Consider the following 26,728-nt stretch of genomic DNA (forward strand, 5'->3'; position numbering starts at 1 on the left):
GCAAAATTAGTATGAAAACCAGTAGCCAGTTCTAGTTCTTGGAATAGGCAAAGATGAATCGGAAAATATAAGTCTGAAAGTAAACCCCAATACCACAGAAAATCAAACAACCCTGATGTGGATTGCTCTGTGGACTTTCTTAATTTCTCTTCAGCATCTGATAATGTATTTTTAGAGAAAGGAGGGAAAGGAAAATAGCTAACATTTGTAGTTAAAGATATAAGGAGTGGCACTTGTTATTTCACAGGGGAGAACAAAAAATAGCTGCAGAAGACTTAAAATAGTTAATAATTTCCTAAAGAAAAAAGGAGAGGGGTGTGTCATAATATGAAAAGCAGGCAAATGCCCAAATCTGGCATTTCTGAGCCACAAAATAGCCATGAGTTAGCATCTCCAGCTCTGGGCAGGACCCATCCAGCAAGTTACCACATACTCAAGCTAACAAGTGTCACAAGCCTAGGAACTACCAATGAACAAGCTATTTCCCCATGGACCCAAGCTCCAGACTGTAGTGACTCATGCTGATATCATCTCTGGGAAGGGAAAAGGTGGATATCTGCTTTGCTTTCACATGTAAAAGTGTTCTTTGGTCTCAGTGATACACAAAATCAAAACTAGTACACACCTACAATGAGCCTTTCAGTATGGAAACAGCGTTGTAAGTAAAAGAACAAACTAAGAGATGAGTGTGTAGAGGCATTTATTGACACAGCTTCTCTCCTGGTCAAGAAATAGAACTGCCTTGCTGACATTGCCCCAGTGCCAAAAAAACTCTGTTAAATATTAGACCAACATTATCATGAGATTCCAACAGAACCTACAGAAGAGACGAACTTCACTGCGAGGCCACAGAGAATCAGTTAAAATGGTTACTGCCTCTGCTACCAAACATCGAGTTCCCAGGACCACCTACCCCAGAAGTACAAATTTAAGGGCTGTTCACAAGTGACCACCCAGTTGCCTGCTGCACTGAGATGAAAGGTCAAGAGAAGCAGTTAAATCTTGGGGTTACCTGGGATAGTAAGCTGTGTAATTCATATAAAGCTGAGCAGCCTGAGCTGGGTAGTAGGTAACAGCTGGAGGAGCAGCTGCAGAGGCCTGGGGAGTCCTGGTGGTTGGCAAGAGGGCTTGTGGTTGGTACAGTGCTGCCTCTGCTGGAATCACAGCTGCTGTCTGGAAAGCAGCATAAGCTGGTGGAGAGAGACCTAAAACCAAACCAGGACACAGCAGCAAAAAGCAATCAGAATGGAGGTCTCTAGGATGTGTAATTCCTTTCCTACAGCAGTGTGATTAAAATTGATTGAAACCATCTGGGCACGATAGATAAACACCTGAGCAAAGACTTATCTCTAACCTCTCCCCTGGAGACCCCTGCTGTGTCACCATGAATGACAACTGGAACATTTGGAATGAGTAATTCCTGAAAGTTCACAACTGCTAGAGCTGAGAGGCCTTGTCCACATGTAAATGGAAAGTAGGGAACTTGAGAGTTATTCAAAGAAAGCATAAAGCCATGTGCATAGAGAAAGCAGGCGTGCACACCAACACACCCTCATTTTTTCTAACAGAAGTTGTACTCTGTGGGACAAAAGTATCAAAATAGGAGCTACACATGGGCATCCATAACTGCTGACCATGAGTCTTCTTCATGTATAAGCTTCCTGTGGCTTCAAAAAGTATTTTGGGATATATCAAATGGAAAAGAGAATAACCCACTAGATCACTAGTCTGATGCATTTTGATGAACAATTACCTAATTTGTATAGGAATATTAAGCTTAGCTTGGTGTGCAGTCAGATTGTTTTTATATACTATATTTGGCAGCTTTTTACTCTTTTGCAAATACACGTCAGTATCTGCTTTGTGATTTGGTAGTGACACTAATTAGAACAGTACAGTAAAGATCCATTTTAGTTCCTCAATAATGTTCACTGTAATTTTAAAATAAAAGAATTAAAATCCGTCTAACTTCACCACTCTGTAGTCTGTTAGTATATCAACCCAATGGGTGTTTTCCTTCAAAAATAAGCCCAAAGAGTACCTTCTCAATGCTCTAAGGCAAGATAGCAAGAGCACTCATCGGCAGCTAGAATATAGAACTTTTCCCTATTTTAAAAATCCCCTAATTGCAAGTAGGTTTCACTACAGGCAAGTCTACTGCAGAGCTCAGAAGAACAGTACACCCATCAAAAGCAAAGTGTGCAACAATTTCACTGGCAAGGCCTTGCTGCCCTCTACTCATCACCGAAAATACAATAAAAATGCCTCTGATCAGTCCCATTATTGCCCAAAGGGAACAATTCCAATCTCAGCATGTATATTGATCATGGCAAAACCCGAGTCAAAAGGTGAAAGGCCACAAGCTTCAGCACCTACCACATGTCAGCCTTTAGCAGCAGAGAGCAGAAGAATTGGAGACTTACATGGTAACTTACATGGCGGTGGGGATAAGCCACTACGATTTAAAGTGCCACCCATTAAAACAAAGTTCATCTCCTCTCCTGAACACTGGAATACTTCCACATAACGGTCCTTCATCATTTTTTTGTGACATTTTTGAGCCACCATAAAGGCTTTGTCAGCAGATTTCATTTGGATAAAAGCATCACCTGATGGTCGTCCCTAGGGGGAGGCGGGGAAATAATTGTAAGTCAGTCTGTTGTTAAACCACCCAGATCACAAGAAATGCAAGATCAAACATCTACTGAAAGTCTGTATTGCTCTTCCTCCTCTGGCACTAATGACTATTGACCCAACAATTATTTATGGGAGCAGAAAAATCAAGACACATGCAAGCAGTTCCCAGTTAACACAATGCTTCACTCCTCTGCAAAAAAAAAACAGAATCATGAAGCATGGAAAAAAAAGTTTGGAGGTCTCTAATCCAAAGGCTGCTCAAAGCATGACAAACCTTCAAGTTATATCAGGCCACTCATTGCCTTCTCCACTTGATATCTGAGGATCTCCAAGGGTGGAGATTCCACACCATCTCTGGGAACTTGTTTGGGTGCTTAGCTAATTTCTCATTGTGATTTTGTTTTTTCTTTTTCACCTAAATGGGATTTTTCTTGATGCGATTTATAAACACTTATCCCTTATTCTTTTGCTGTGAAGCTCTAGGAAGAGTCTGGCTTTGCCTTCCCTGCAACTACTTTTTAGGAACAACAGCTCCAGATCCTTCAGTAAAGTCCATAGCTACATCAGAAATTGATTTCCAGGTCTGATTTTCTGCAATCTGACAGACATAGTTGTATACATAAAATACTAAAAATTTCCCTAATAAAAAAAAAAAATCAAAACAAGTATAGTCAACCTGTTTCATTTGTTTTCTTTAATACCTCAGTTTTTCTGTGGCTGAGAGTTTATTTTTAACACAAGGCAACAGGGAAAATATATCCCTATGATCATGTCATTAAAATATACTCAAAACACAATTTTTAATTAGCAACTTACTTTAAAGCCTGAGAAATCTCTAGTCAAATTATAAGTTAGGAAAACCTAATTTTGACACAAATACCACTCAAACAACACAGCAGGAACCCCAAGGCTGACAGAGCAGCTATGCCATCTAATAAGAGACATTTCTCTCTTGTATATCTCCAGCACCTCACTGAAACATAAGAACCATTTCAACAGGGTTGAAGAACATTATCATTATAAGAACAGGCTTCATCCTCCCCAGACTGATGCATACACACATACAGAGAAAGAAAAGCAAGTCTGTATGTAAAAGGGGAAGGGAAATGAGGAAAAGAGACAAAGAGAACACTGTATTTTCCCAAAGTTAAAGACTGAAGCACAGCCAGGATCAGCTAAGCTGCCCTGACTTCCAGTTCCGTTCAGACACTGGCAAGTCAATCCTCCCAGGCAAAGGGCTGTTACCTGTTGGTTAAGGACCATGTGCACTCCATGGGGCTTGATGTCCCCGGTGGCGTCTCCCATGAATTCCAGGATGTCATCGATGCCCGCAGTGTAAGGGAGCCCCCGGAGCCGGACACAGTCCCGGACACTGCCCGTGGCAATGGTGTAGGGGGGGGGGATGACTGGGATGATGGGAGTTGGCAGAGTTGGGATGAGAGGTGTTGACATATATCGATTAAGTACCTGTTGGGGAAAAAGCACAGCGACAGATTTACACATCATCTGCCTGAGCACAGACCAATTCTCACAGTACTTTTTCCAACAGCATGGAAAAAACCCTTCTTAAACCAAATTACTGCTGTTACTTTCCTGTTGGGCATTTGAAAGCTTCAAACTCAGAAAGGGAGAGGGAAAGGCTAACAAATTCAATTTGCTAGACTCTAATAACAGACTTTTCTAATCTCAATATAAAAAAGGTTAAAAGCCAATTACAGTTGATTTTATAATATCTGAAACCACATTTGTGCTAATAAATAAGTATTGTCACATACAGTTCTTAGTTAAGTTAGGGTTAATTAAAACAAGTCATTTTAAAAGAACTGAGACCTGAAATAACCAATAAGTAAAAATACGAGCTCTAATTTATTCATAAAACCTGACTGGTTAAGTGAGAGTGCTTGCTTTTTTAACCTGAGTGCTCATCTCCAAGTACAGAGCTTCTGAAGAAAACAAACAAATAAATAAGAACTGTAAGAGACTTCGATCTCAGCATGTCCTGTTGACTCGTTCCCAAATGACAAAGTGAAAATATGATGTGTTCGGGCTTACTGCTGAAAAACATTTTCAGTGATGATTATCACAAATAAACACACTCTACTGAAAGAGGTACCAAAAAAGAGGCTACAGCTTTAGTTTTGTCAAAAGGGATTCTTCTTAGTTTTGAGTCTCACAGCCAATAGTTACAACCTGTTGGACTTCTGCTGCTGTGCTCCTGAAGAGTTCTATGTAACGTTTTCCAAGTATTTCTTTGTGCTTTTTAAGTGCACTTTGTGCATATTCTTCGCAGGAAAATAACACAAATGCATCTCCTGTGGGCCTGCCATCTGGGTACTTGACAAAGAGAAGTCCCTCTTTCCCTCCTGTGACTGGGCACTCGGGCCCCAGGAAGCCCAGGACATCCTCCTGCGTCGCAGTGAATGGAAGGCCTCTCATCCGGATGATAACTTGGTTCTCCTTGGATAAGAACTGGGCCACTTCGTTGGAGGTGCCTGGTGGACAGACAACAGCGCATGGTCATGCTGGTCACTTCTGTAAGACAGAGCAGCGGCAAAGCAGGAAGGAAAAATACAGGAGGGGAGCAGAGAACAACAAACCCACAGAAGACCTGAGGCACTACTAACTCTCAGCAATCTATTCTGAAGTGAAAATCTCTGCCCCTGAAAGTGTTTTATGTTTTAATGAAATTGGAACAAAGATGAGATCAGTGTGAACTTATACAAATCCACACAGGTGCCTCCACTACAAGAGCTCATCTTCCTCCCAGACAGCAAGACCTGCCTGTGAACATCACAGCCCAAATGCTGACAGCTCACTTTCAACCACGTCAAAACAGAACTTGACAGGGTCAAGTATTCTTGTAAGGTAAACCAGGAAAAGCTACTTCATTATCCATTTGCATCCTCAGTCAAGAAAAAATATCAGAACTAGAACAACATTCCGATGGACTTAAGTAATGGCACTGAACTCCAGCATCACTTACCTCCTGCAATTTTTAAGAATTCCTCTCCAGTTGCTTTGTAAACCTTAAAGAGAAGAAGAAAGAACAAAAAAACCCTACATGAAAATCACAACATTCAACTCTAAACAACACACAAACTCTTTCACAAGTCAGAGAATGGTATTTTGGTACTTTGAGCAAAAGAGAAGGGCAGTTTGTTCTTATTTAAAACCATGGCCTAAAATATTCACGTTGCCCTCCAAAGATTTATTTCAAGTCACAACTTTTTACCTCAATGTATCTGCTGCCCATGTGATGCTTATGCCTTTCCAGTGCAAGGTCTCTCTGTTCAGAATTTACAAACCGAACTAAGGCCTCCCCATTTCTTCTTCCTTGGGAATTCAGACAAAGAGCCACACCACCTCTGGAAGGCAAAACCAACAAAAATAAACTTAGTTTGACTCTTTAATACAGATAATACACTAATACAAATAATTGTGTAAGAATAGTAAAGAAATCAGGCTTTAACGTGAAGGTTAGAGATTGAAAAAGAAATTGCTACTATCCACAACTTAATTTCATTTTTGATGTAACACGATTATACTTTAAAATCTACTCCACCGAGATCATGGATCTCAGGTTGCACCACTTTCTCAGCTTCCATGAAAATGTAAGTTTGCAAGCCCTTCCTATCACCTCAGAGATGCAGATTTTGATTTCCTCAGAACTCTAAATAAAGAACTGTATTTTCTCAGTGTTGAGAATCCAGAATACACAGTGACAGATATGCTAAACTAAACTTACTTTCTCTCTCTCTATATATATATGTATACAGACATACATCTATACAGAGGTGTACACACGAGTCATATGAAAACTTCTTCCAAACAGGGAGGTTTGTGAATCTGGCCTGTTTAGGAGGTATAGCAAAACACTGAAGAGCTGGCACAAAATTAAAGTTTCTGTTGTACCCTGGACTCTGCTTTGATAAATGCAATAGGAGTTTCTCCCTTTAGATCCCAGCAATAAATGAACGTATGTTGGTTTTCAATTGATAAGTCTCTCAAAACTCTTTCTCACACACTTAAGGCTGGTAAACCTGTTCATTTATCATGACCACAGGACAGGAAGGGGCCAAATGGGAAAGACAAGTGGAAGTGAGGACTCTAGTGGGAAGTGTGGGGGATGTGTCAAACAAATATTGAAGGAACTTGCTATTAAAGACAAAGAGACAAAGCAAGGCAAATTCTTATTATCTTACTTGGCAATATTGAGACCTTTGAAGAATCGAGCAATATCTTGGTCTGAAGACTGCCATGGCAAACCTCTGGCACGTATTACTGTCTCACTGTCCACAGTTTCAGATTTACTACTACACAAGAAAAAAAAAGAAGCCAAAGTAAGCTTGAATCTAGGTTTTCCATGATCTTACCAAATTTTGGATTGCAACAGATTTAACTGTAAATTGGGAGTATATTTCCTGTTGAGACTTTTCTATTTCTATTTTTCATTTCAACGAAGAAAGGAAAGATGGCTGGGATTATTCTTTTATATATACACAACACTGAAGAGATGCACTATCTTGTCACCACATTGCAGTTCCTTAAATGAAAAAAAGATAGGAAAACTGGCTTAAAGTAAAGTAATAAGGAACTGGATTAATTTTTTTTAAAAAATCTAACAATCAAAGATAGATGAATACAGGGCAGTCCTAAATATCAGCACAAGTTACTTATGCCTAAAATGCTTCATTCTCCAGTCACTGCAATATATTTGAAAATAAAGAACATCCTGTTTCTTCTCTCCCTAAACCCAGCACACAGCACAGCATATAAGACTCTTTCAGGAGCAGCACACAGCTCAGTCGCCTATAGGGTGCACTGGCCATTACCCTGTTGACTCAGGGAAAGTTCACAAATATTTCCTCACCACCGGGTAAGATAAGCCAGCCTCACTGCCATGCAAACCAGCAGCAAGAGAACAAAGAGCATTTAACTTGCAGTGACTTTAAAGAGGCTAAAGTACAGCATCCAACGTGCCAGCTCCAGTCTGTCCACACCAGACTGCTGAGTAACTTGTTACTGTTCTCAGGAGCCAATCTGCTTTCACAGAGGGAAATATTCACAAGCCTTCCTTACTACAGACAAGACCCATCTTTGCTTGTAAACAACTGTGACACTTACCAAGGGCCTGTTTCATACTTGTGTTTCACAGTTTCAGGCTCAGTAAATACGTGATCTGCAACAAAACAAAGTTTATATATAACCAGAGTCAGAGATTACTTAAGAATGACACTCCCAATTCTTTCAGAAAAGAAAGATTTCTTTCCTTATAAATAGTTTACTTACTACCACCTTCAGAGAGCATGCTGAAAATGATGGCCACCATGGTTTTCACTTGCCACACGCCAAAGTCCTCCTCTGCTTCATCTGTCCCTAAGCCTAGATCTAAACAGGTGATTATAGAAAATAACAGACTTGCACAACTGTTTGGAAACAAGTTATAAGGCTTTCCTGATATTAACACAGAACTGGTAATCAAATTTACTTGTCTTAGCAGGGACATGTGAACATTAGACATGTTACTCTGCTCATAAACTGGTTAATATTCACTTTAATGGTCAACAGTCTGAAAACTATTAAGAGCTTACATAATTTCAGTGTTTACAGTTTAAGAAAAAATAGCTGAATAAGTTCCCATCACTTAAAACATAATAACTTCAATCACATTCAGGTGGTCCACAGAAATGCTCCTAATTTGAATTTAGATGTAGAGTATTGTTTGGGTTTTGGTTTTGTTTTAAACTCAGTTCAGTCAAGATCATGCAAAAGAACTACTATTATACGCAAACGGTAGAAACTTGTAGGTCATCTGGTGCTGAAAAGGCCACTGACAGCTCAGCTTTTGCTTTAAGATCTAGTATCAATACAAGTTACTAAATATGGTTTAGAAATCAGTGTTAGACTCAAACTGGAGGAAAAAAATTACAAGCAGAGATCCCCCAACACATGCTGCTTTCACATTCCTTTCACTTTACCTGTGAGTTTTTAAACCTCATATCTTAGTTTAGAAGAATAAAACCTGTAATTATCACAGGCATAAAATTTGAGGAAGCATAATTGATTCTGAGCTAAAAGCTGCAGCAAAAGGATACATTCTGCCATGGTCTTGATGGTCTGATCTTTGCCGGCGGCTGAACTGGGGTAGCAAGAGCGGAATTCTTTGCGCAGGTCGTAGAAGGAATAGAAGCAGTCTGACAGCAGCAGGTTCTGCAAAGAAGGCAAAAGGGTTGTTTTGTACACACTTTTCCTTTACATTTCCATTAATATTTCCAGATTGAATGAGGCAGTCCCAAAAATCATATAGTTGCATGTCACCAGCTTGTCTGTGTTTGAGCAGTTTGGTTCCTTTGGAACACAGTTCAAAAACCACAGCTGTACAGAACTGGATCTCCAGATGAGCAAATCCAAATAGCTTCTGGGAGGCAGACCTGTGCAAAACAGCTGGAGAAGATGGCTGGAAAAAATATTTTAAAATATCTAGGTTTTGCTGTTTAATATTCCCATTTAGGACACTATTTTCTCTTTTGCAGCTACACTGAGAAGCAGAATTGTACCCAAACATGATGACAAAGTTAAAATAACTATTTTTACAGTACACAAAATATATTTCAGCAACTTCAAGTTATTTATTCATCACTGTTTTGTATTGGGTAAGAACTTTAATTATATAACACTATTAAACAAATGTTTAAGTAGCCTTTTACTCAGGCATTAGCTTATTTTCTCAAAGAATAAAAAAAATAACTTGGTCTAATTCTCCACTTTCTCCCTCACTCTCCAACTGCTTTACCAAATAAAGCAGTTGTAAATAATGAATTAAGAAAAGTCACAAGGTAATGCTTTTTAGAATAGTAGGAATAGCAAGAGCTAAGGTCTGAGGCTTACTAACAATGTGCAGAGAGAAAAACTTGCAAATGAAAAAGTACTGAAGGAGGAGAAAAAAAAAAGAACGAAGAGAAAGAAATGCAGTACTAAAAGACTCAACATTTGATACCAGATTGACATCATTTGTCCACACCAGATGCATTCCTTCATCTGGTGTGGAGAATTATTTCTTCCACAACATCACAGTTTGTTTTAGTCTAGTGCATTTGTTTCAAGAGGAAGTACAAAGAATTACCCCCACAAAAAAAATACCAGTGTGTTTGAATGACAAATATAATTCCTGTTTCGTTACTTATCTCATCCCTACAGAAACATGTGCTTTTCATAAAAAGTCAGTGTTAAGTTTTAATACAACACAAACACCAAACTAATACTTGTAGAAACTCGGCATGAGCCAATACTCTTACATAGAGAAGAAAACCCTACAACTGGTAAACTCCTTCCATGTCAGCAGCTCTCATCCCTGTGGGGTTCCTGTGGGGTTCCTGCAGGCTGGCAAGCAGGCAAACTCAAGACCCACCACCTTACACAAAGGCAAGAGCTGCAGCTCTGCCTCCTGCTGAATAAACGCTGCTGGAGAACCCCTGCCATTCTCCAGGGCAAGGACTGCCTGCATGCTGCCCCTGCACAGGGCACTGCCACAGGGCTCCCACTGATTTCAGAGCCTGGGAGAAAGCCATGGCCCTGCACACAATCTGGGCTTTACACAAGCCTAAGCAAAGCAATAATTCTCCATCACTTCTGCTGAGATCAGATCAGGACCTTTGTTTCCGCTCCTTGAGACACAGAATTTAAAGCACTTGTACTGTCATTGTCTCTATCCTGTCATTCCTAATTTTCCTCTTCATTATGCTCATCTGGGAGTCCAGGTACTGTAACTGACTTTCAAGAGCAAGTGCCAAGAATAACTACTTTGCTACTCCCTTGAGACTGGGAAGGAACCATCTCAGATAGTCTTAAAACACTGTAGTTCACAAGGTTGAATTGAGTGGCTCCCCTCAAACTCACACAAGCTATTTTCTTTGATGTCCTTAAAACACAGTGCTGCTTTTTTGCATCGGTTCTGATCTCATACCTTTTTGGATGTTTCTGGGTGGAGGACTTGTCGAATGAGTAACTGGCCATCACTGCAGAGTGTGTAAGAGCTCCTTCCAAGTACTTTCAAATCACTGGATACCAGCTGACTAAACTGAAAAACAAAATGATAAATTTCATTGTATTGACTGAGAGACATAATTTCATGAAACAAGCACTTACCATTATTCCAGCACCTTTACTTTTTTTTTAGGATAAAGTAATTCAGCACTTTGCAGAAGTTTTTAAAAAAGACATGATGGAGAACAGACATGGGCTCCTGATAAAAGTAAGCAATAAATGGTATGCTTTTGTGCAATAGAAAATAAGAACACCCAGAGTATAGTAAAAAGACCAAACAGGAAGATAAGGTCATGGTATTATATTGGTAACATACAAAGCCTAAACTATAATAGAAGTTATTAAATATTTGAAAGAATTTTCAAGATTAATCCCAATACTGATTTTGCAATACCTTTTCTTCAGTTTTGGCACCTTTGACTTTGGTTATTGCCTTAATAATTTATTTTTTCAACTTCAAAAAGAAAAAAGCTACCCATCAGGATTTACTAATGTTTCAAAAGTAATATGCTAGGAATAGCCAACAGATCATGGTCTAATACCTTCAAAAGTGAAATTATAATGAAGTCAGATCCAAGCCAGTTAAAGTTCTTGGTATATATATATGGAGATACAGAGCTATGAACACTAGATAAAACAAAATTATTCCCTACCTGTAGGATGGATAATCCCCAGCAGGTTACTTCTCAAGAGGAATGATCTTGTTCAATGTTAGTTTCCATCCTTACACAAGTTTCCAAACTTTTTTTACTCCATACCACTGTTAAAATTCCTTGCTCATAACAGCCAACTACCATATTATAGTACCTACATCATATCAGTAAACAGTAGCTTGTTAACTAACTTTCAAGGGGACAAATATAATTATTTTAAGCTTCCCTCTTGATGCTACTCCCTCCGAGGAAAGCACCACCTCACAAACAAAGCAATAATTATCATCATGATGCAGCAGCCACCCAGTGCTTTCAGCAACAGCTTACAACTCCAAAACAACCAAAAGCAAATTACAAGTTGACTTGCAACTCAGACAATATCTTTGTGTTGTCCTTTAACCTGTGTATGGGGAGAAAAGAGAGTAGTATTGTTTTATCATCAACACATGTGATGCTTTCCATCATTCCAGTCTCTGCTCAGAAAGCCCATGTCCTAATGATCCCACAGCTCCACAATCCCGTGGGAACAAACACAAACGATCCCAATGATCCCACAGCTCCACAATCCAGAGGGAACAAACACAAACGATCCCAATGATCCCACAGCTCCACAATCCAGAGGGAACAAACACAAACGATCCCAATGATCCCACAGCTCCACAATCCAGAGGGAACAAACACAAACGATCCCAATGATCCCACAGCTCCACAATCCAGAGGGAACAAACACAAACGATCCCAATGATCCCACAGCTCCACAATCCAGAGGGAACAAACGATCCCAATGATCCCAGCTCCACAATCCAGAGGGAACAAACACAAACGATGCAGCCCAGAGGGAACAAACACAAACGATCCCAATGATCCCACAGCTCCACAATCCAGCCAGGGACAGAGTGTGTCTTCAACGTGATTTAGAAGGAGCAGAGATATGATTACCCAGGCTTTATTTCCAAATAACTGCTCCAATGCAATCCAGGCCATTTTCCAGGCTGGGGCATCTCACCGCGTTCCACTACCATTCTGAGCTCAGAAATCCTGTAGAAGTGGGTATTACACATCAAAACAGAAAACCGAGGGCAGAGCTGGGTAAGGAGAGGCACATAAAATGAAGTTATTTAATAGCAGAGAACATATCTGAAACTATAAGAAGAGAGAAATATCTCCCCCCTAAAAAAACCCTTTACAGTGCAATTCTTTGCACACTACCAAAACACACGGAAAGAACAAACACATCATACACACATTCAAAAAAAAAAAAAAAAATCAACAAACCCAAGCCCTTGCAGATTCAGAAAGCCAGTTTCCTCTTAATTGCTAGTACAGGTTTGCATTCCTACCACACGCTGAAGTCTTGAAGAACCTGAGGCTATAAAGCAAGTCATTGTTCAAGGATGATTTAAAGTCAGAAAACTGAGATCTGAGAGTGCTCAAAATACCTCAGCTGATGTGTAAACACCAGAAAAAGAAGAAAATTCCAGTGGACTCAAAAGGAACCACTTCAGAAATGCAGTTCTCTGTACTGCCACAGTCACAGACCAACAACAAATATTCTCTCCACAATAACATGCATGAGGAGATTTGCCTTCTCACTAAATGCAGCAACTTATCACTTTCTGTTTTAACTTCTGGGCACAGTAAAGAGCAAATATTTGTAAAAAGGGATTGGAAATGGTGATAGGAATCAGCTTTCAGAAGGCATACATGGATTCTCCCCAAAAGGAAACAGAATCTTCCTGATGAAACATAATAAAACACTCCCCAAATCTTCAACTTCATACCCTGTACTTCTGAAGATGCTCAAGAGACAATAACAAAAGTGCAGTTAGAGAGCTATTTTGGTCAGATACAAGAAGAAATCCAACCCACACAATTTGAAGGAAGCAATAATTGTGTGCAGCCTCCTGCTGTACAAACAAAACATAAGAACTGTAGTTCAAAAAAACTTTATCAAGTTAGAAAACAATAAGAGAAAAATGCTTGGACAAGGGCGGAAATGCTCAGGTCAAATGGTGTAAGTCAAGTTCGTATAAATCGGGACTGCTCACTGAAATATTTCTTTTTTTTTCCCATGTGGTGTTTCCCACACAACCTACAGCTGAAAAGACAGATACACAACACAGCTACTTTCAGAAGCCCAGAGTGAGAAGACACCAAAGTAGTAAAATATTGCATAAGGACACCAGTATTCGAAGCATACTCAGGTTTAAAGAACTCCCAAGAGGCAGCATTAATTTTTATTTTTTTACTTAGCCCTAATATTTGCACTGTATATTTATTAAGCTTCAGGGACAATATTTGACACTGCAAACTCCTTTCCAATGAGACAACCAACATGTCAAAACAATTTTCTACTGTTCTTACTAGATGCCAGCAGCTTAAAGTGCTTTTGATAAACCTCCACAAGGTTGGCAGGCCTTGCTGAGAGCTTATTTAGAAACTTGTATTTCAAAACCAGCCATTTTCAAACTTTGGGGTGTGCTGCTGCAGAAGAGGGCAAAAAGAGTGCAGGAAGAATAGTCAGGAGACATAAACAGTCCTTCCCATCCAAAACAGCTTAACTATGGCAGGGGTTAACTGAGGAGAGAATGAGGGAACAGTGCAAACAGGTAGATTCACCCAGGAGGAGAACATGGGGCAAAACAGGAAGCACAGCACTGCCCCAGAGGAATGACAGATATTTGAGACCAGCCTGAAGCAGCTCCTTCATCTATGTGAGATGTCACCAAATTCTGCAAAGGTTGAGTACAAAAAGCATAGCAGTGGACTAGCTCGGGTTGTTCCAGATTAGGCTGGACCTTCAAGTCTTTTAGGCAATAGATACACCCACCATATCACATGTGTGGAAGGTGTTAAAGCAATCAGGGCAGGGGTGTTTATTAAGCCACATTGTTAAGCACAACAGAAGCCACAGCAGTTAAGCAATTCAGCGTTCCTGACGAAAAGCCATTTTCAGCCTCCTTTCTTGCACCACAACTTTCAGGCAGCATTTCAAAAACCAGCCATGACCGGGCATACACCCAAATGTAGCAAGCTGAGGACAAGTTGAGACCAGTGCCAGATTTACATTACGTTTTCCTGTCTCACATGTTGAACGACCTGTCCACAACTCTGTCATTTGGTAAATTCCATCCACATCTCCTTCACTCTCCTTATAAAAACCATCTCAGCTATTTACCTCCTGTCATTCACCTTCATCCTGCCCTCCACAGCACTCCCCCACTTTAGCATGAAAAGCTGCCCCACCTTAAGGCTTCCTCCAAGCTTCCACACCCTGTCTGCCCTGTTAATCTCCTCATAGCAGAGTTATACAGTGTTAATTACCACTGCCTGCATCTTGCAACTAGCCCTCATTTCAACTGCAAGAACCAGTCTATTGGCATCACCCTCCACCTCTAGTGCTTATTCCACCAGATCAGTCTGTCCTGTAGAAAGCTCTGATGAGTCATTCCATATTTAAAGGAATATGTTCCATAATTCCATACCAAGATTAAAAACTGAACAGAGAGAAGAGGAAGAACCAAACAACCAAACATTTGCCTCCATGAAACCAAAAACAGTTCTAAGAGAAAAGGTGATGAGAGGGAAGGACAGACTTTGAGCACCCGTTTGAAAAACTGGCTAAACGTGATTTTGGTTGTGCAGCTGAGAGTACAAAGAGAGTGAAGAGACATGTTCTGCCAGCAGCAAAGCTGGATGAAAGCCAGCACAAGCTGCTGTGTTTTTTACAAATGAACCCCAAGGGACTGAAATGACAGCCCCCTTCGTGTTGCCTTAACTATACAAACAAAGCTATGGATCTTAGACAAATAAGAAGATTCTTCATTAAGCTCTTTCTATAGTTATGATGCACAAAACACTAAAATAAACCTCTGGATATTTGGATATTCCCATTTCCTTAACCAAAAATAGCTCTCATCCTTGAGAAAGGCCACTGCATCTGTGCCTGGCAGGGTAATGAAATACTGAGATAATTCAGACACAGAATGCATCCATGCTGTCAATGGCACCATTTCTAAAACACCAAGGTACTCTAGGGGATTCTCTCTTTAAATCACTCCTGAGAAATAACAAAATTTGACCGCTTCTTACTCATCAGACCTCCAGCAACTCCTAGTCAGTCTTCAAAATGTGATCCTTTCCTCTGTTCCTCTGTTTTGCTTCTTTTGGCCCTACTGACCCATCACAGCTAACAGCACCAGGCAAGACACAGAATTATTCTCAGAGCTTCAGAATTAAAAGCATTTGCAATTAAACTAGGTCTGGAATGCCATGCTAAAGCACAATATAAAAATCCAGAAAACAGCTTAGCCTGTAATCCATGCTTAAGCTACATGTGAATCTATTCCCAAGTAGAAAGATGAGTTATTAGATTTGTTAAAAGTCTCTGCACAAAGAATGGTCCTCACAGTGTGGGGGTCTGGTTCCAAATCAGTGCCATCGACAAGTGTGTCACTGAATTGGCCAGAGTTTGCCATTGGTGATTACACCATGGCCTAGTTTCTGCCAATCAGCATAGTAAAAAGGGCTCATTTTGACTTCCATGCCATCTTTTGATTTAGATGGGAGAACAAATCACATCTGGTCCAGCCAAAACTGAAGACACGAGACAGATGATACTTGATTTGGCATAAAGCCTGTCAAGAGAATTTGAACAAATTTAACATTTTAGATCAATGTTTTGCAAAACAAAAGAAAACAGTCTCTCTGAAGATTTTCTACTCCAGGTTCTGCTTCAACAGGCAAACATACTGCAGTTCTTGCCTCAAAGCCTGATTTTATGCTAAGTCCTTTACAATTTATTGCCAAAGAATACCCAAACCCAATTATATAGTTGCAGGTGTGGTTCCTGGAAGGAAATCTCCAGCAGGTGAACACTGAAACAGGCTGCTGAGAGAAGCTGCAGTCTCCATCCTTGAAGATGCTCAGCACTGGACATGGTCCTTGCCAGCCTGCTCTAGTGCCCTTGCTTTCAGGGTTGGGCTGGACCACAGCTACAGGTGGTTCCACCCTCAGTGCTGGTGGGACTGACCTCTTTGGACTCTGCTTTGCCTCCTCTGCAGCTCCACTATCAATGCCACCATAGTGTACCCACGGTAGGGGGGGTTGGGAAGGACATATTTTCTGGGATGGGAGGGAAAGTGGAGATCAAGAGCTGAGAGGCAGCCAAATCTCATTAACAGAACTTGTCTGCCACCAAAACATAGGAGAGATTGAAGCATCACTGAAAAACATCATCCAGCAACCCTGAAGTCTGTCTGAAGACTTAAAGGATCTAATGCAGCACAAGAAAACCCCAGAGTAACAAGCCATGGCTTTGAGGTACAAAGCTTGCACACACACAACATACCACGACATGTCAACCCAGAGAAATATTTTCCCTTGGACTTGGTGCCTCAGATCCCACACGTGAGGGTTTCACATTTGTTTACAATACACTCCATGGGCCTTTTCTGCTCCTTCACTCTTCCACCCATGGTGATAATATCAGCCTTATCCATGCAATGGAGGAATTTAAAGCATGTCAATACCACTGGGAGGTGCACAGACTGCATTTCAGCAGTATTTACAAGTATGATAACCCTTTATTGTGCTGGGTAACTTTTTAAACAGAGAATCCCAGAGTAAGCCCTTGCCTTTGTTCATCTGTTAACTGCTATTCCACATGGCTGATAATGGATACATGGTGACCTTGTGCTGAAATTGCAGTATGGAAAAAAAAAAGAAAAAAGGGTAAGCCCCAGTGCAGCCATAAGCTGCAGTTAACTTCTTTTCCCCTTACAGCTAAATAGGAAAAATTACTGTATTTAGATACTATTCAGACACAAACATGAAAAAGAAATTGCCCCTTGGTTTTATTTCTTTGCAGGGCAAACATGCAGGAAATGACAGAGGAAGCCCAAGTCCACTCACTAGAAATGTTCAAAAATAATATTGCCAGTTTGATTTCTCCTACCAAGAGGAAGGCAATTATTTGTTCTTCCGAACACTAATGCCTGAGATTATTTAGTGACTGCAGACTAGCCTGGACAAAAGCATGGGTTTCATTTCCAGATTGCCACAGACAATATCACTTTGCTTGATATGACCAGCCAAGTTACAGATCACCTTATGGCTCCTGATGTCCTATAGACTGTATTAAAGAACAGAGTGAGTAATCAGTCACAAAGGCCACCATAAACACATTCCAGAGAGAGAGATGTACATATTACCCCAAACCAGTCGGGGTTTCCATCCTACTTTGGAATTTACAAATGCAAGAGCAGGTTTGCTCTCCTCAGCCTGTAGGAGAGGCAGGATGTGGCACTGAGCTTCAAGGACTGTAGACCATCTTCTCATGTATATTGGGCTGCTTCTTACTACTATTAATCTTGCTGTCCTTCCATAATCTTTCCCAAGTAGAGCCCCAACTATAGCAAACCAAGTACCACACATCCTGCTGCTTCTCTAGATCCAAAGCAGTTTCATCTACACAAGCTGCTTATATAGACACAGTCATATTATTGCTTCTCTCATAGAAAGAAACTAATTCTTTGCCACCTATGGCATGTGCCAACAAAGGTAACAGCAGGGTTAAGGTCTCAATTATCCTATGCTTGGGGGTCTCTGCCATGGAATTCCAGACATAAATCTTCAAAAGCAGTAGTTGAAAACCACAGAATTATATTTTTAATGCTATTTATGATATTCACTTTTATTTTTTACTTCGTTAGGAAGCCAAAGTTACAGGAAGCAATATCACCTTGTCCTCCTCCTTTTGGTCATCAGACAGGTCATCACAGGTTTCTCAAGCCAGGAAGGCACACAGCCTACAGATACCTCTTAGAATTACTGCAAGATTTCAAGGGAGAAAAATGGAAGGTACTCTTCAAGTTTATTGCATCCTTCCATTCAACAAAACATAGCAAAGTACTTCAAAATTCATTATACTCCTCCAGAATTACATAAAGGGACTGGAAATTTTTAGCTTTAGTGAGCTAAAACTTACAGCTAATTTCCTGCATAAAAATAAGTTTGTTTAGCATTGTTCAGCAACAGGTAGAACACGACATGCAGAAACAGAGCAACAGTTGTCATGGTTTGTCTGTCCAGTGACAATTTGTGGAGCAGAGAAAACAGAGCAACATGACTCAGGACTGTGACAAAACTGTCTTAAAGATGAAACTTCCACATTATTTCTTTCTGTGGCTCATTTTAATTGGGACCAGGTCTTTGTGTGACAAAGTAAACAATAGTTAACTATAAGTTTTAATTCTTCCTAGGAAAGAATGCAAACATCCAACATCCAGCCTTCTGCCAAGACAAAGATCTGTCCAAGCCATGCCACTTGAGCATTTTATGACTATTTTTGTTTAATTATTTCTTAGATGGGAGCTTGCAACTCCAGATTATTTGCATGCTTTCCAGCTATGGTATCTACAGCTTCTAATTCAGGTAATACATTAAGCATAAAAGGCAAGACCATAGCTCAGGCCATCTAAATGTCACAGCAATCAGGTCACGGCTTTTATCTTCAAAAGCACAACCTGTTTTAATAAGAGAGTGTTGAAATATGCAGAGCACTCCATAAATAAGCTACTTGAAGTTAGTGTTGTATAAGATAAAGTACTCCAGTCTAGCAGCATAAGAATTTCAGAGTTTCTGGACTTACTTTACTACTACTTTATGTGTCAGGAAAGTGCTATATAAAGAAACACTGAGATAAAATAAGTTTTCACCTTTATATTAATCTGTATGAAAGAGGCCACTAGCTATTAAAACTAACAAAATAATGCCAAAAAAATGCATATCTTGCAAAACATTTTAGCATTTGTTAGCACAGATTATTCACGAGTCTGACTTTAAGCAAAAAGAAAACTCTGAATATTAGTAATGCAAAAATCCCTACTCTGTCAACCTTTTGCCTACATTTCAAGCATGATTACAATGGTGCCTCACACTCCTCACAGGCTGCTTGCTATCAGCTCAGCTCACAGAGCAAGTCATTACAACCTGAAAGACAAGGTTGAACATACTTTCCAAACTCGATGTTTTAATTAATGCCATGTTAATTAATGCAATATTTCCCAAAGTCTTGATTTAAGCCCAAACTCTCTCTCAGTGTTCTCTACCTCCCCCCCTCCCACTTACCTCTGTTTCAAGGACAAACTTTCATTAGCAATGTGATCTTTAGCACTGGCTCTATTGACTGAAATGCATGGCAGTGCTCTATTTACTCAACACTACCTCATTGTTTGGAGTGCAAGCTTAACCATTTGGAGGAGAAGAGCCAATACCTGCAAAATTAAAGCATTTTTTTCTATTGGGTTGTTTTTCAAGTTGTTTTTACATCCAGGGAGGGTAAAAAGGAGAGGAGACATTAAAAGAATGAAGAGACACCTATTATTCACAATTCAGTTTCCTGCATAATTTTCTCATACTCCTGCCTCTCCATCAAACTTACACTGGAAGAATATCATAGGCATTGACTTGCCCAAATAACAGCCTTGAGACCCATGAAATATCTTTTCTTAGATAATAATAATCAAAGTGATTCTTGATCAAACTCTTACAAATATCAGCAAAAGAAAGTAAAAATTTCATAAACTGGCTCTGCTCCGCTTCCTAAATGGGGAGTGTTCCATTTCTTGTACAAACATACTTTCACAAAAATGTAAAGAAGTGGAATTAGATCCCTAAATCAGCTTGCCTTCAGTCTCTCAAATTCTCCAGTCACAGATTAGGGCAGCAATCCCATGCATCAAGAATTGATTATGAGTGATATAAGGACAAATGGGAGTAAGAAATTATGAAGACTTTAGCAGTTTGCAACTGAGTAAGATCCAAATTTACACTTAGCCTTCCAAGGGATTCACACCTGCCCAACACAGAATGAGGACTAATTATTTAGATGTTGCTTCCCCTTACAGAACTACATCCTCTCTTTCAAGTAGCTTCTTGTTTCCAAAGTGATTTATTGTGACTGAAAAGACTTGAAAGGAGTTTAGCTAAATATGAAGCAAGTCACACAGCTTCTTGTGATCAATTCTCAGCATCTGAGACTTATAGAAAAAGGGGGTTGATTTCTATTTTCTTTAGTTTCTTTAAGCATATCACAAGAACAGCAGTTTTCTTCTCCGGCACTTAATGTTTACATGGTGCCATTTTACATGCTTTATGTAGCTTCACAATAAGCTAAAGTCCATCCTGTGTAAGTTTAATTCTGTTGTAAGAAATAACACTGGTTGAGACACTCAAGCAAATCCCAAAATTTTGTTACAGTCATTCTTGTGACAACTACATATTTTCCATTTCTAAATCTCATGCATCCCACTCCAACCCAGTAGTATTTGATTCAAGAGGTTTGATGTATTATACACTGTTTGGTGTCTTTCTTAAGCTGAAAAGGAAACTTGATTTAACTTTCAGCTACAATAAGATCTACTTACAAAGCAAAGCCTCCACATGGTTTTTGCACTTTTATATTTCAGGTTGCATATATGGCTCCCTTACTCTTAGTGTAAGTCACTGCAACATAATTACTGATCAGGAAAGTAAACATCTTTACAGAAATTATGGCAGAATTAATTTCACACACTGCCAATGTCCACACAACTCATGATAATGTTACAGCACATGCTTCAGTTTCTCTAGAATTAGAACCAGAGAATGGAAACCCCGCTAATTAAGCTTTGAATCCAGTAAGAATAACACAATTCTAAGACTGTCCTAGAGCTCTAGTAACAGAACCATTTAAGATAACAGGTGTTCAAAATCATCACAGAAGCCAAGTTTTTGTAAAAAAAAGAATGCAACTGCTTCTTAATCTTAAAATTAAGTTTCTATCCAATATTTTTGTGCTAACACAATATCCATTTCTCAACACCTTGTGCACCTCTCTGCCCAGTGCAGCTCTACAGAGACAGGTGGCAGGTGGAAAGAGAAACTAAAATATTTTGCAATGGAAGTTTGGGAGAAGTGGCAGCATCGATTTTGGTTCTTGTTTTGTCACTCATCACAAGGGGGGAGCATTTGAATTTCAATTTCCAATACCTTTTGCATAATATTTTATAACTCATATGTACCTTCACAGTATGTGGATTTAATGAATAAGGGACAAATTAGTAAAGCAGATGTTTATAAATAAAGCAAAATCAGAGGCTACTGTATAGAAGTATACTGGAGTAGTAAGTTGTGAACTGTTTAAAGAATATCAACATGAATTTATCAGAGCAAAGCACTGAAAAATGGTTTGTAGAGCAAACATGACTTCTGATTAAGTGTTCTCTTAGGACACACGTGAGGTTGTCTTTTAGAGTACCAATATTTGCCCCCCTTTATTGAAATAAAGTCATAACTAACAGAAGCTGATCATGAAGGAACACAATATGATGTCTCTGAAGGTTTTATGCAAAGCAGCAACCATTATACGCAAAAAGCTTTTCCAGAGCAGGTAGGAATCTGGGCATCAGTCTCAAAAGTAACTGTTCTGCAGAGAAGTGCTGCAACATGTTAACATGCTGACAGAGAGGTTGCCCTCATTTGGCAGTGCTCAGGCACCCAAGAACTTCTGTGCATAACTAAAGGGTTCTGGTTTTTAAAAAGGGGGGAAAAGAAAAAAAAAAACAAACAAGTAAACCAACATAGGGATTGAAGAACTGTGCAAGCCTTTCCAAATGAAAGGAAGAGGGGAACAGCACAGGTCTGCAGACAATCCAGAGCGGCCACACAAGGTTTTCTAAGCAGTTTACAGTAAGAACACATAGAACTGCATGTATGCTTACTGTCAAAATAGTAGAATACAAATCAGAGAACCATTTGGGTTGGAAAAGATATTCAAGATCACTGAGTTCAACCATTAACCTAACACTGCCAAGTCGACCACCAAACCATGTCTCCAAGTGCCACATCTACACGTTGAAATCCTCTATGACTCATTTATTCCTCGGCCACTTTTGAAAACCCCAACAATAATTCATTAACACATTTCCAGTGATTTTTTCAGTAGCTACTTACAGCAAGTTAGAGGAAAGAAGTTCAAAGTCTTTAGAGGATCATGCAATCCAGCAATCTTTGCATTAAAATGCTTCTTTCTGTTTTGGTGTCTTAAAGAAAAAGACTTAAAAGAAAAAGCTACAAGTACAATTTTAAGATGAATGCAAGTAGTCAGAATTATAGCTGTGAGAACATCCAGATGTGCCAGTGACACAGTTCTCAAACACTGCACAAGATGACTCTGTGTGAAGACAGGCAGTTCAAGCTATTCTGGACAGGCCACAGTAAAGTTCGTGTGTCTGTACATGCTAATCCACTCAGACTTGGTAATTTAATGTTACTGTTCAACTATCAGAAAAAGTAGCAACATCCACTATCATAAATTCTACTCATACTTATCCTCAAACCACTGGGCCAAATTATTTACTTTGAATGAATGTTGGCACTTCAGATTTTAAGAGAAGATAGCCAGCTAGCCAAGACTAGGACATTTTTATGCCTGCAAAGAAAAGAATATGCAGCTTTAGACAAATTAATTTATCTAATTCTCTGTTCATTCTGAAGTGAAATGAACCTAAATATAGGAACAAAGCAAAGGAACCTTCCTATTCCCTACAGGGAATACTTGAGGAATTCAGATAAAAGTCCTGCAGCCTTCAGAAAAGGTAAGGTTGCTGCTTTCCTGCAAAACCTAACAGAACAAAAATACTGCCAGTAACAAATGCGTTCACATGATCTACATATGTATATTCATTTATACTTATGTATAACATACATAACAGAGGAACTGTTTCTGCTATTAACTCTTCTCTGTTTCTGAGGGAGCAGATTTGAGTGTTTCAATAATAATGTTGTAGAACCTGGGTAGCACTGAGAATTTGTAAATGAAAACATAGTTTACCTATACCATCAACAACTGAATTATAACTAAGTTTCTGAAATGAGAGTTAGCCATCCATTTTCAGTGCTAAAAAAAAGACTCTATGCTGTAGCAGCCTACAGCTACAGGAAGCATTAGCACATCTTTAATTCCTGACAGAAAATACTGATGATAGTCCAATATTAGGTATCAAACATAATTTATCTACAAAAATAGGAGGCTATTAGATGTCAATACATAATAAGAACTCCACATAAGGCTACATGCACACAGAACACTCAGCTCTCCTATAGGAGCAGGAGTTTATCACGTACCTGCCCTGACAACCTGAAGGCCACCTTGTGACTATCAGGAAATCCTCATCACTCACTGCTGATACCACACCAAGGCCAGTTTCACCACACAAACGGCTTGGTGGCCTGCATATCTTAAAATGTTCCTCTCCTTTCACCCACACCTTAGTGTTATGGCTGCCCTCAGAAAAACTACCTCATCTGCCACACTGTGTACCAAACAGAACTGCTGCAAACCAGACCTGGTTTAACTCAGAACAGAGCCCTGCTCCAGTGCAATTTGCAGCCCCCAAAACTTTTGTATTGTCATAATGCAGGTGAGGTGAGTCCATGCAGCAGCACCCACCTAAGGGAAAGGTGCCACTCCAGTTTCCATCCAACTGCAGCGTGAGAACCCAGTGCGGGGGCAGAGGCACCTGGAGCTGGTATCGCCAAACATGTTGGGTCATGCAAACACAGCCAAGGGTGGAGTCTCATGGGACCTGAGCTTGGACAGCAAAGCAGTTGAGAAGCTCCCACCCCACCTGCTCATCCCAGTGATCCTGTTTATAGCACAGCTTCAAAAGAGTTTCACTGACACGACAAAAAGATCACAAAGTATGGTGTAGGGGCAGGAAAGAAGCAGCTTCACTGCTGAAGCCAAATCTTGTGAAACTACACCCCAAGTATTAGTTATAGAAAGAACAGCCTGTCCGGTAACACTTGCCAAAGGTTTGCCAAGCACCTGCTCCAGAACATCACAACTCAGACCCAGCAAATATTCCAAAATACAGACTCTGTTAAGGGTTTTATTGAGATGATGCAGTCACCAAATAACCTGAAGTTGTAGAACCAACCCTGAGACACAAAAAAATAAAATAATTTTAAAAAAAAATCACCTCGCATTTTCCTTTTTTCTGCAGTTTGAAGATTGAAAGGTGTATTAAAAATATATTCCAAAAATCATTTTTGCAAAATGAAGGTGTGACAGCTGGCAGGGGAGCCAAGAAAGCTTTCTGCTAGCATTTTGTGAAGAAGAGGCTGCAGAACAAGTTTCTCTTAAAAAAAAAAAGTTGTAACCGGTTTATCAGGTTAGAGGAATTCACTGGTTCTTCCATCTCTCCCCCCATCCCATTTGTTTCCAAATGCTCATTTAACCAGCTTGTTTCTTGCTGAATGTGTTGAAAATAAACTGCACCTGCAGCTCAGCTGGATGATCAATAGGCATCCAAACATACTTTAGAGAACTGGTAATTTGCTATCACCTGCTGAAATGGCAACCACTCTATTTTAAATTTGTGCATTGTTTAGGGGAGTGGGGGGAAGAAAAGGCCCAGCTTTATCTTTCTCTGTTTAAGAATATCAATCGAAATAATCATTCACATATTGGATTCAATGTACAGTGTGATGAAAGATCAGCAAGATTAGGACTGTGTTTTAAGCAAACTTTAATACTTAAATGTCAATCCATAGATGTAATCTCGATGCTTTCAACAGGTCCAAAAGCAAACCCAGCTCTCACTTGAGAACCTCTCCCTTTTTATGTGTATCGTTCAAAGTAAGGTGGTAATTACAGCTAAATACTTCAGACAGCTCTCCAAAATTATTAGCTTTTCCTAGACTTATCCTTTGTCAGGAAGACATGCAAATATTGCCTTGCAAAAGGAAAGTAACATGTCTTAAGGCAAGTCACACTGATTCAGCCAGGCTTTCTGTATGTGAAAAATTAAGAAATGCACAACACTTTCAACTTCGTATGCAATCTTTAACTTAGAACCCCCATGGCTAAAATCAGAGAAGCACATGAGGATGTCAGCTTTTTAATGACAAAGTAATGGGGCTGAGAGAAAGGCAAAGTTCATTTTGGTTTTGCTCTTTAAAAGCAAGCCTTCATTTCTGCAAGGTTTCAGAGAGCAACCGAAAATAATTGTTCCCCCTTAAAAGCTTGGAAATTGAGAAACTATAAAGCTACAGCAGCTAATTAGAAAAAACATAAGTAGTGTGCTAAATAAGCCAGCCCTGTGATTTGAGGATCTGAACAACGAAACCTAGCAAGACTGTAACAGTAATGCAGGAAGAAAACTCTTCCCCTTGGTGAGTGGTGTAGCTAATGCATGTTTAGAGGCTTATGTCACAGGCTCAAGACAGTTCCAAATACACACTTAAACAAGAGATCTCCCACTTTGTTAAATAAAAATCCTCACATTTTTCTACTCAGTAGTATTCTGCAACTGCAATACATCTCATTCAGCAGCACTCAGTTCACCATTGCTGGTCCAACATCAGAGATAAGTTATTAATGCCATTTTGAACTAAATACTTCAAGCAGGCTGCTTCTAAAGGGCACACATTTTATGCTTTCAGGTAATTATTTCCCCGATATTTGTATGTACTCACCTCCCCACCCAAAGCATAGCTATCACAACATTGCACATCACCTGTCAGAAATGCAGTAGTATCTACGGAATGAAATGCTTGTTACCCTGGACAAGTACAGTATTTAAAAACTTGCAGCAAAACACATAGAACATACACTGCAGCAAACATCGTGGTTGGTTGGGGGCACGGTGTTCCAGAACCTCACTTTGTAAAATTACACAGCAAAAACATACTGATGAGGAATCCTATTTCAGAATATTTCCTAAGACAAACTCAAGTAACAAGCTGTGCGAGATGTAGCACTTGAAGAACGTGAAGTACAATTGAAAACATACATCATTTGTGGAAGTGCTTTCTTAAAAGCAGAGTAAGGACCTAACCACAGGTTACAGGCCTTTGGCAGACTCCATCATTGCTGGAAAGTGAACTAAATAGCAAAAGAAGGCAGCTTTCTGTGGTCAGTGGAAAAACTCCAGACCCACAGCAGCTGATCTACTGTTTACCAGCTCCCAAACACCAAATCAGAACCACAGGACGCTCGAGGCTGAGAGAGACCTCTGAAGCACAGATAAAAGTTGCAACAGGTTTGTGCTTAGTGATTCTCACTTCCCTCTAGATGTAGAGACTGGGAACCCAAGGCAAAAGCCAGAAGTAGGCACTGAAACTTTCATTTACATGACTGAGATATGTGCTAAAGTGAGTGATTTCCAGCTGCATCATCAATTTTCTACTACAATCCAAGCAAGGTGTGAAAAGCTAATTTCATATACTCTACAACATTATCTCAAATCAAGGTACCAGTCTACTTCCTTTTCCTCCTCCTTTTCAAACAACCACTTCACCACCCACCTGCACTTTTGCTAATCAAAATGCTTAACTGAGAAAGAAAA

At 39.8% G+C, this 26,728-nt stretch overlaps 1 protein-coding gene across 24 annotated transcripts in view; it reads right to left on the reverse strand.

Moving 5' to 3' along the window:
• The window catches only part of ESRP2 (epithelial splicing regulatory protein 2), a 180,198-nt gene that overhangs the window by 11,858 nt on the left and 141,612 nt on the right, over positions 1-26,728 (reverse strand). For 21 of the 24 annotated variants that reach the window (XM_039382525.1, XM_039382524.1, XM_039382521.1 and 18 more), the window contains 11 exons: positions 10,601-10,714; positions 8,733-8,847; positions 7,927-8,025; positions 7,762-7,816; positions 6,840-6,950; positions 5,870-6,002; positions 5,621-5,663; positions 4,828-5,129; positions 3,883-4,104; positions 2,424-2,622; positions 1,013-1,205 (listed from right to left, as the gene is read on the reverse strand). In XM_039382525.1, coding sequence (XP_039238459.1) covers positions 1,013-1,205; positions 2,424-2,622; positions 3,883-4,104; positions 4,828-5,129; positions 5,621-5,663; positions 5,870-6,002; positions 6,840-6,950; positions 7,762-7,816; positions 7,927-8,025; positions 8,733-8,847; positions 10,601-10,714 — 1,586 coding nt within the window. The remainder of the gene's footprint in view (positions 1-1,012; positions 1,206-2,423; positions 2,623-3,882; positions 4,105-4,827; positions 5,130-5,620; positions 5,664-5,869; positions 6,003-6,839; positions 6,951-7,761; positions 7,817-7,926; positions 8,026-8,732; positions 8,848-10,600; positions 10,715-26,728) is intronic. The other 3 variants (XM_039382537.1, XM_039382535.1, XM_039382536.1) reach the window with 3 other exon arrangements.

This window comes from Pipra filicauda, unplaced genomic scaffold (genome assembly GCF_003945595.2).
Source record: "Pipra filicauda isolate LSUMZ 115617 unplaced genomic scaffold, ASM394559v2 scaffold273_size1055052_pilon, whole genome shotgun sequence".
NCBI lineage: Eukaryota > Metazoa > Chordata > Aves > Passeriformes > Pipridae > Pipra > Pipra filicauda.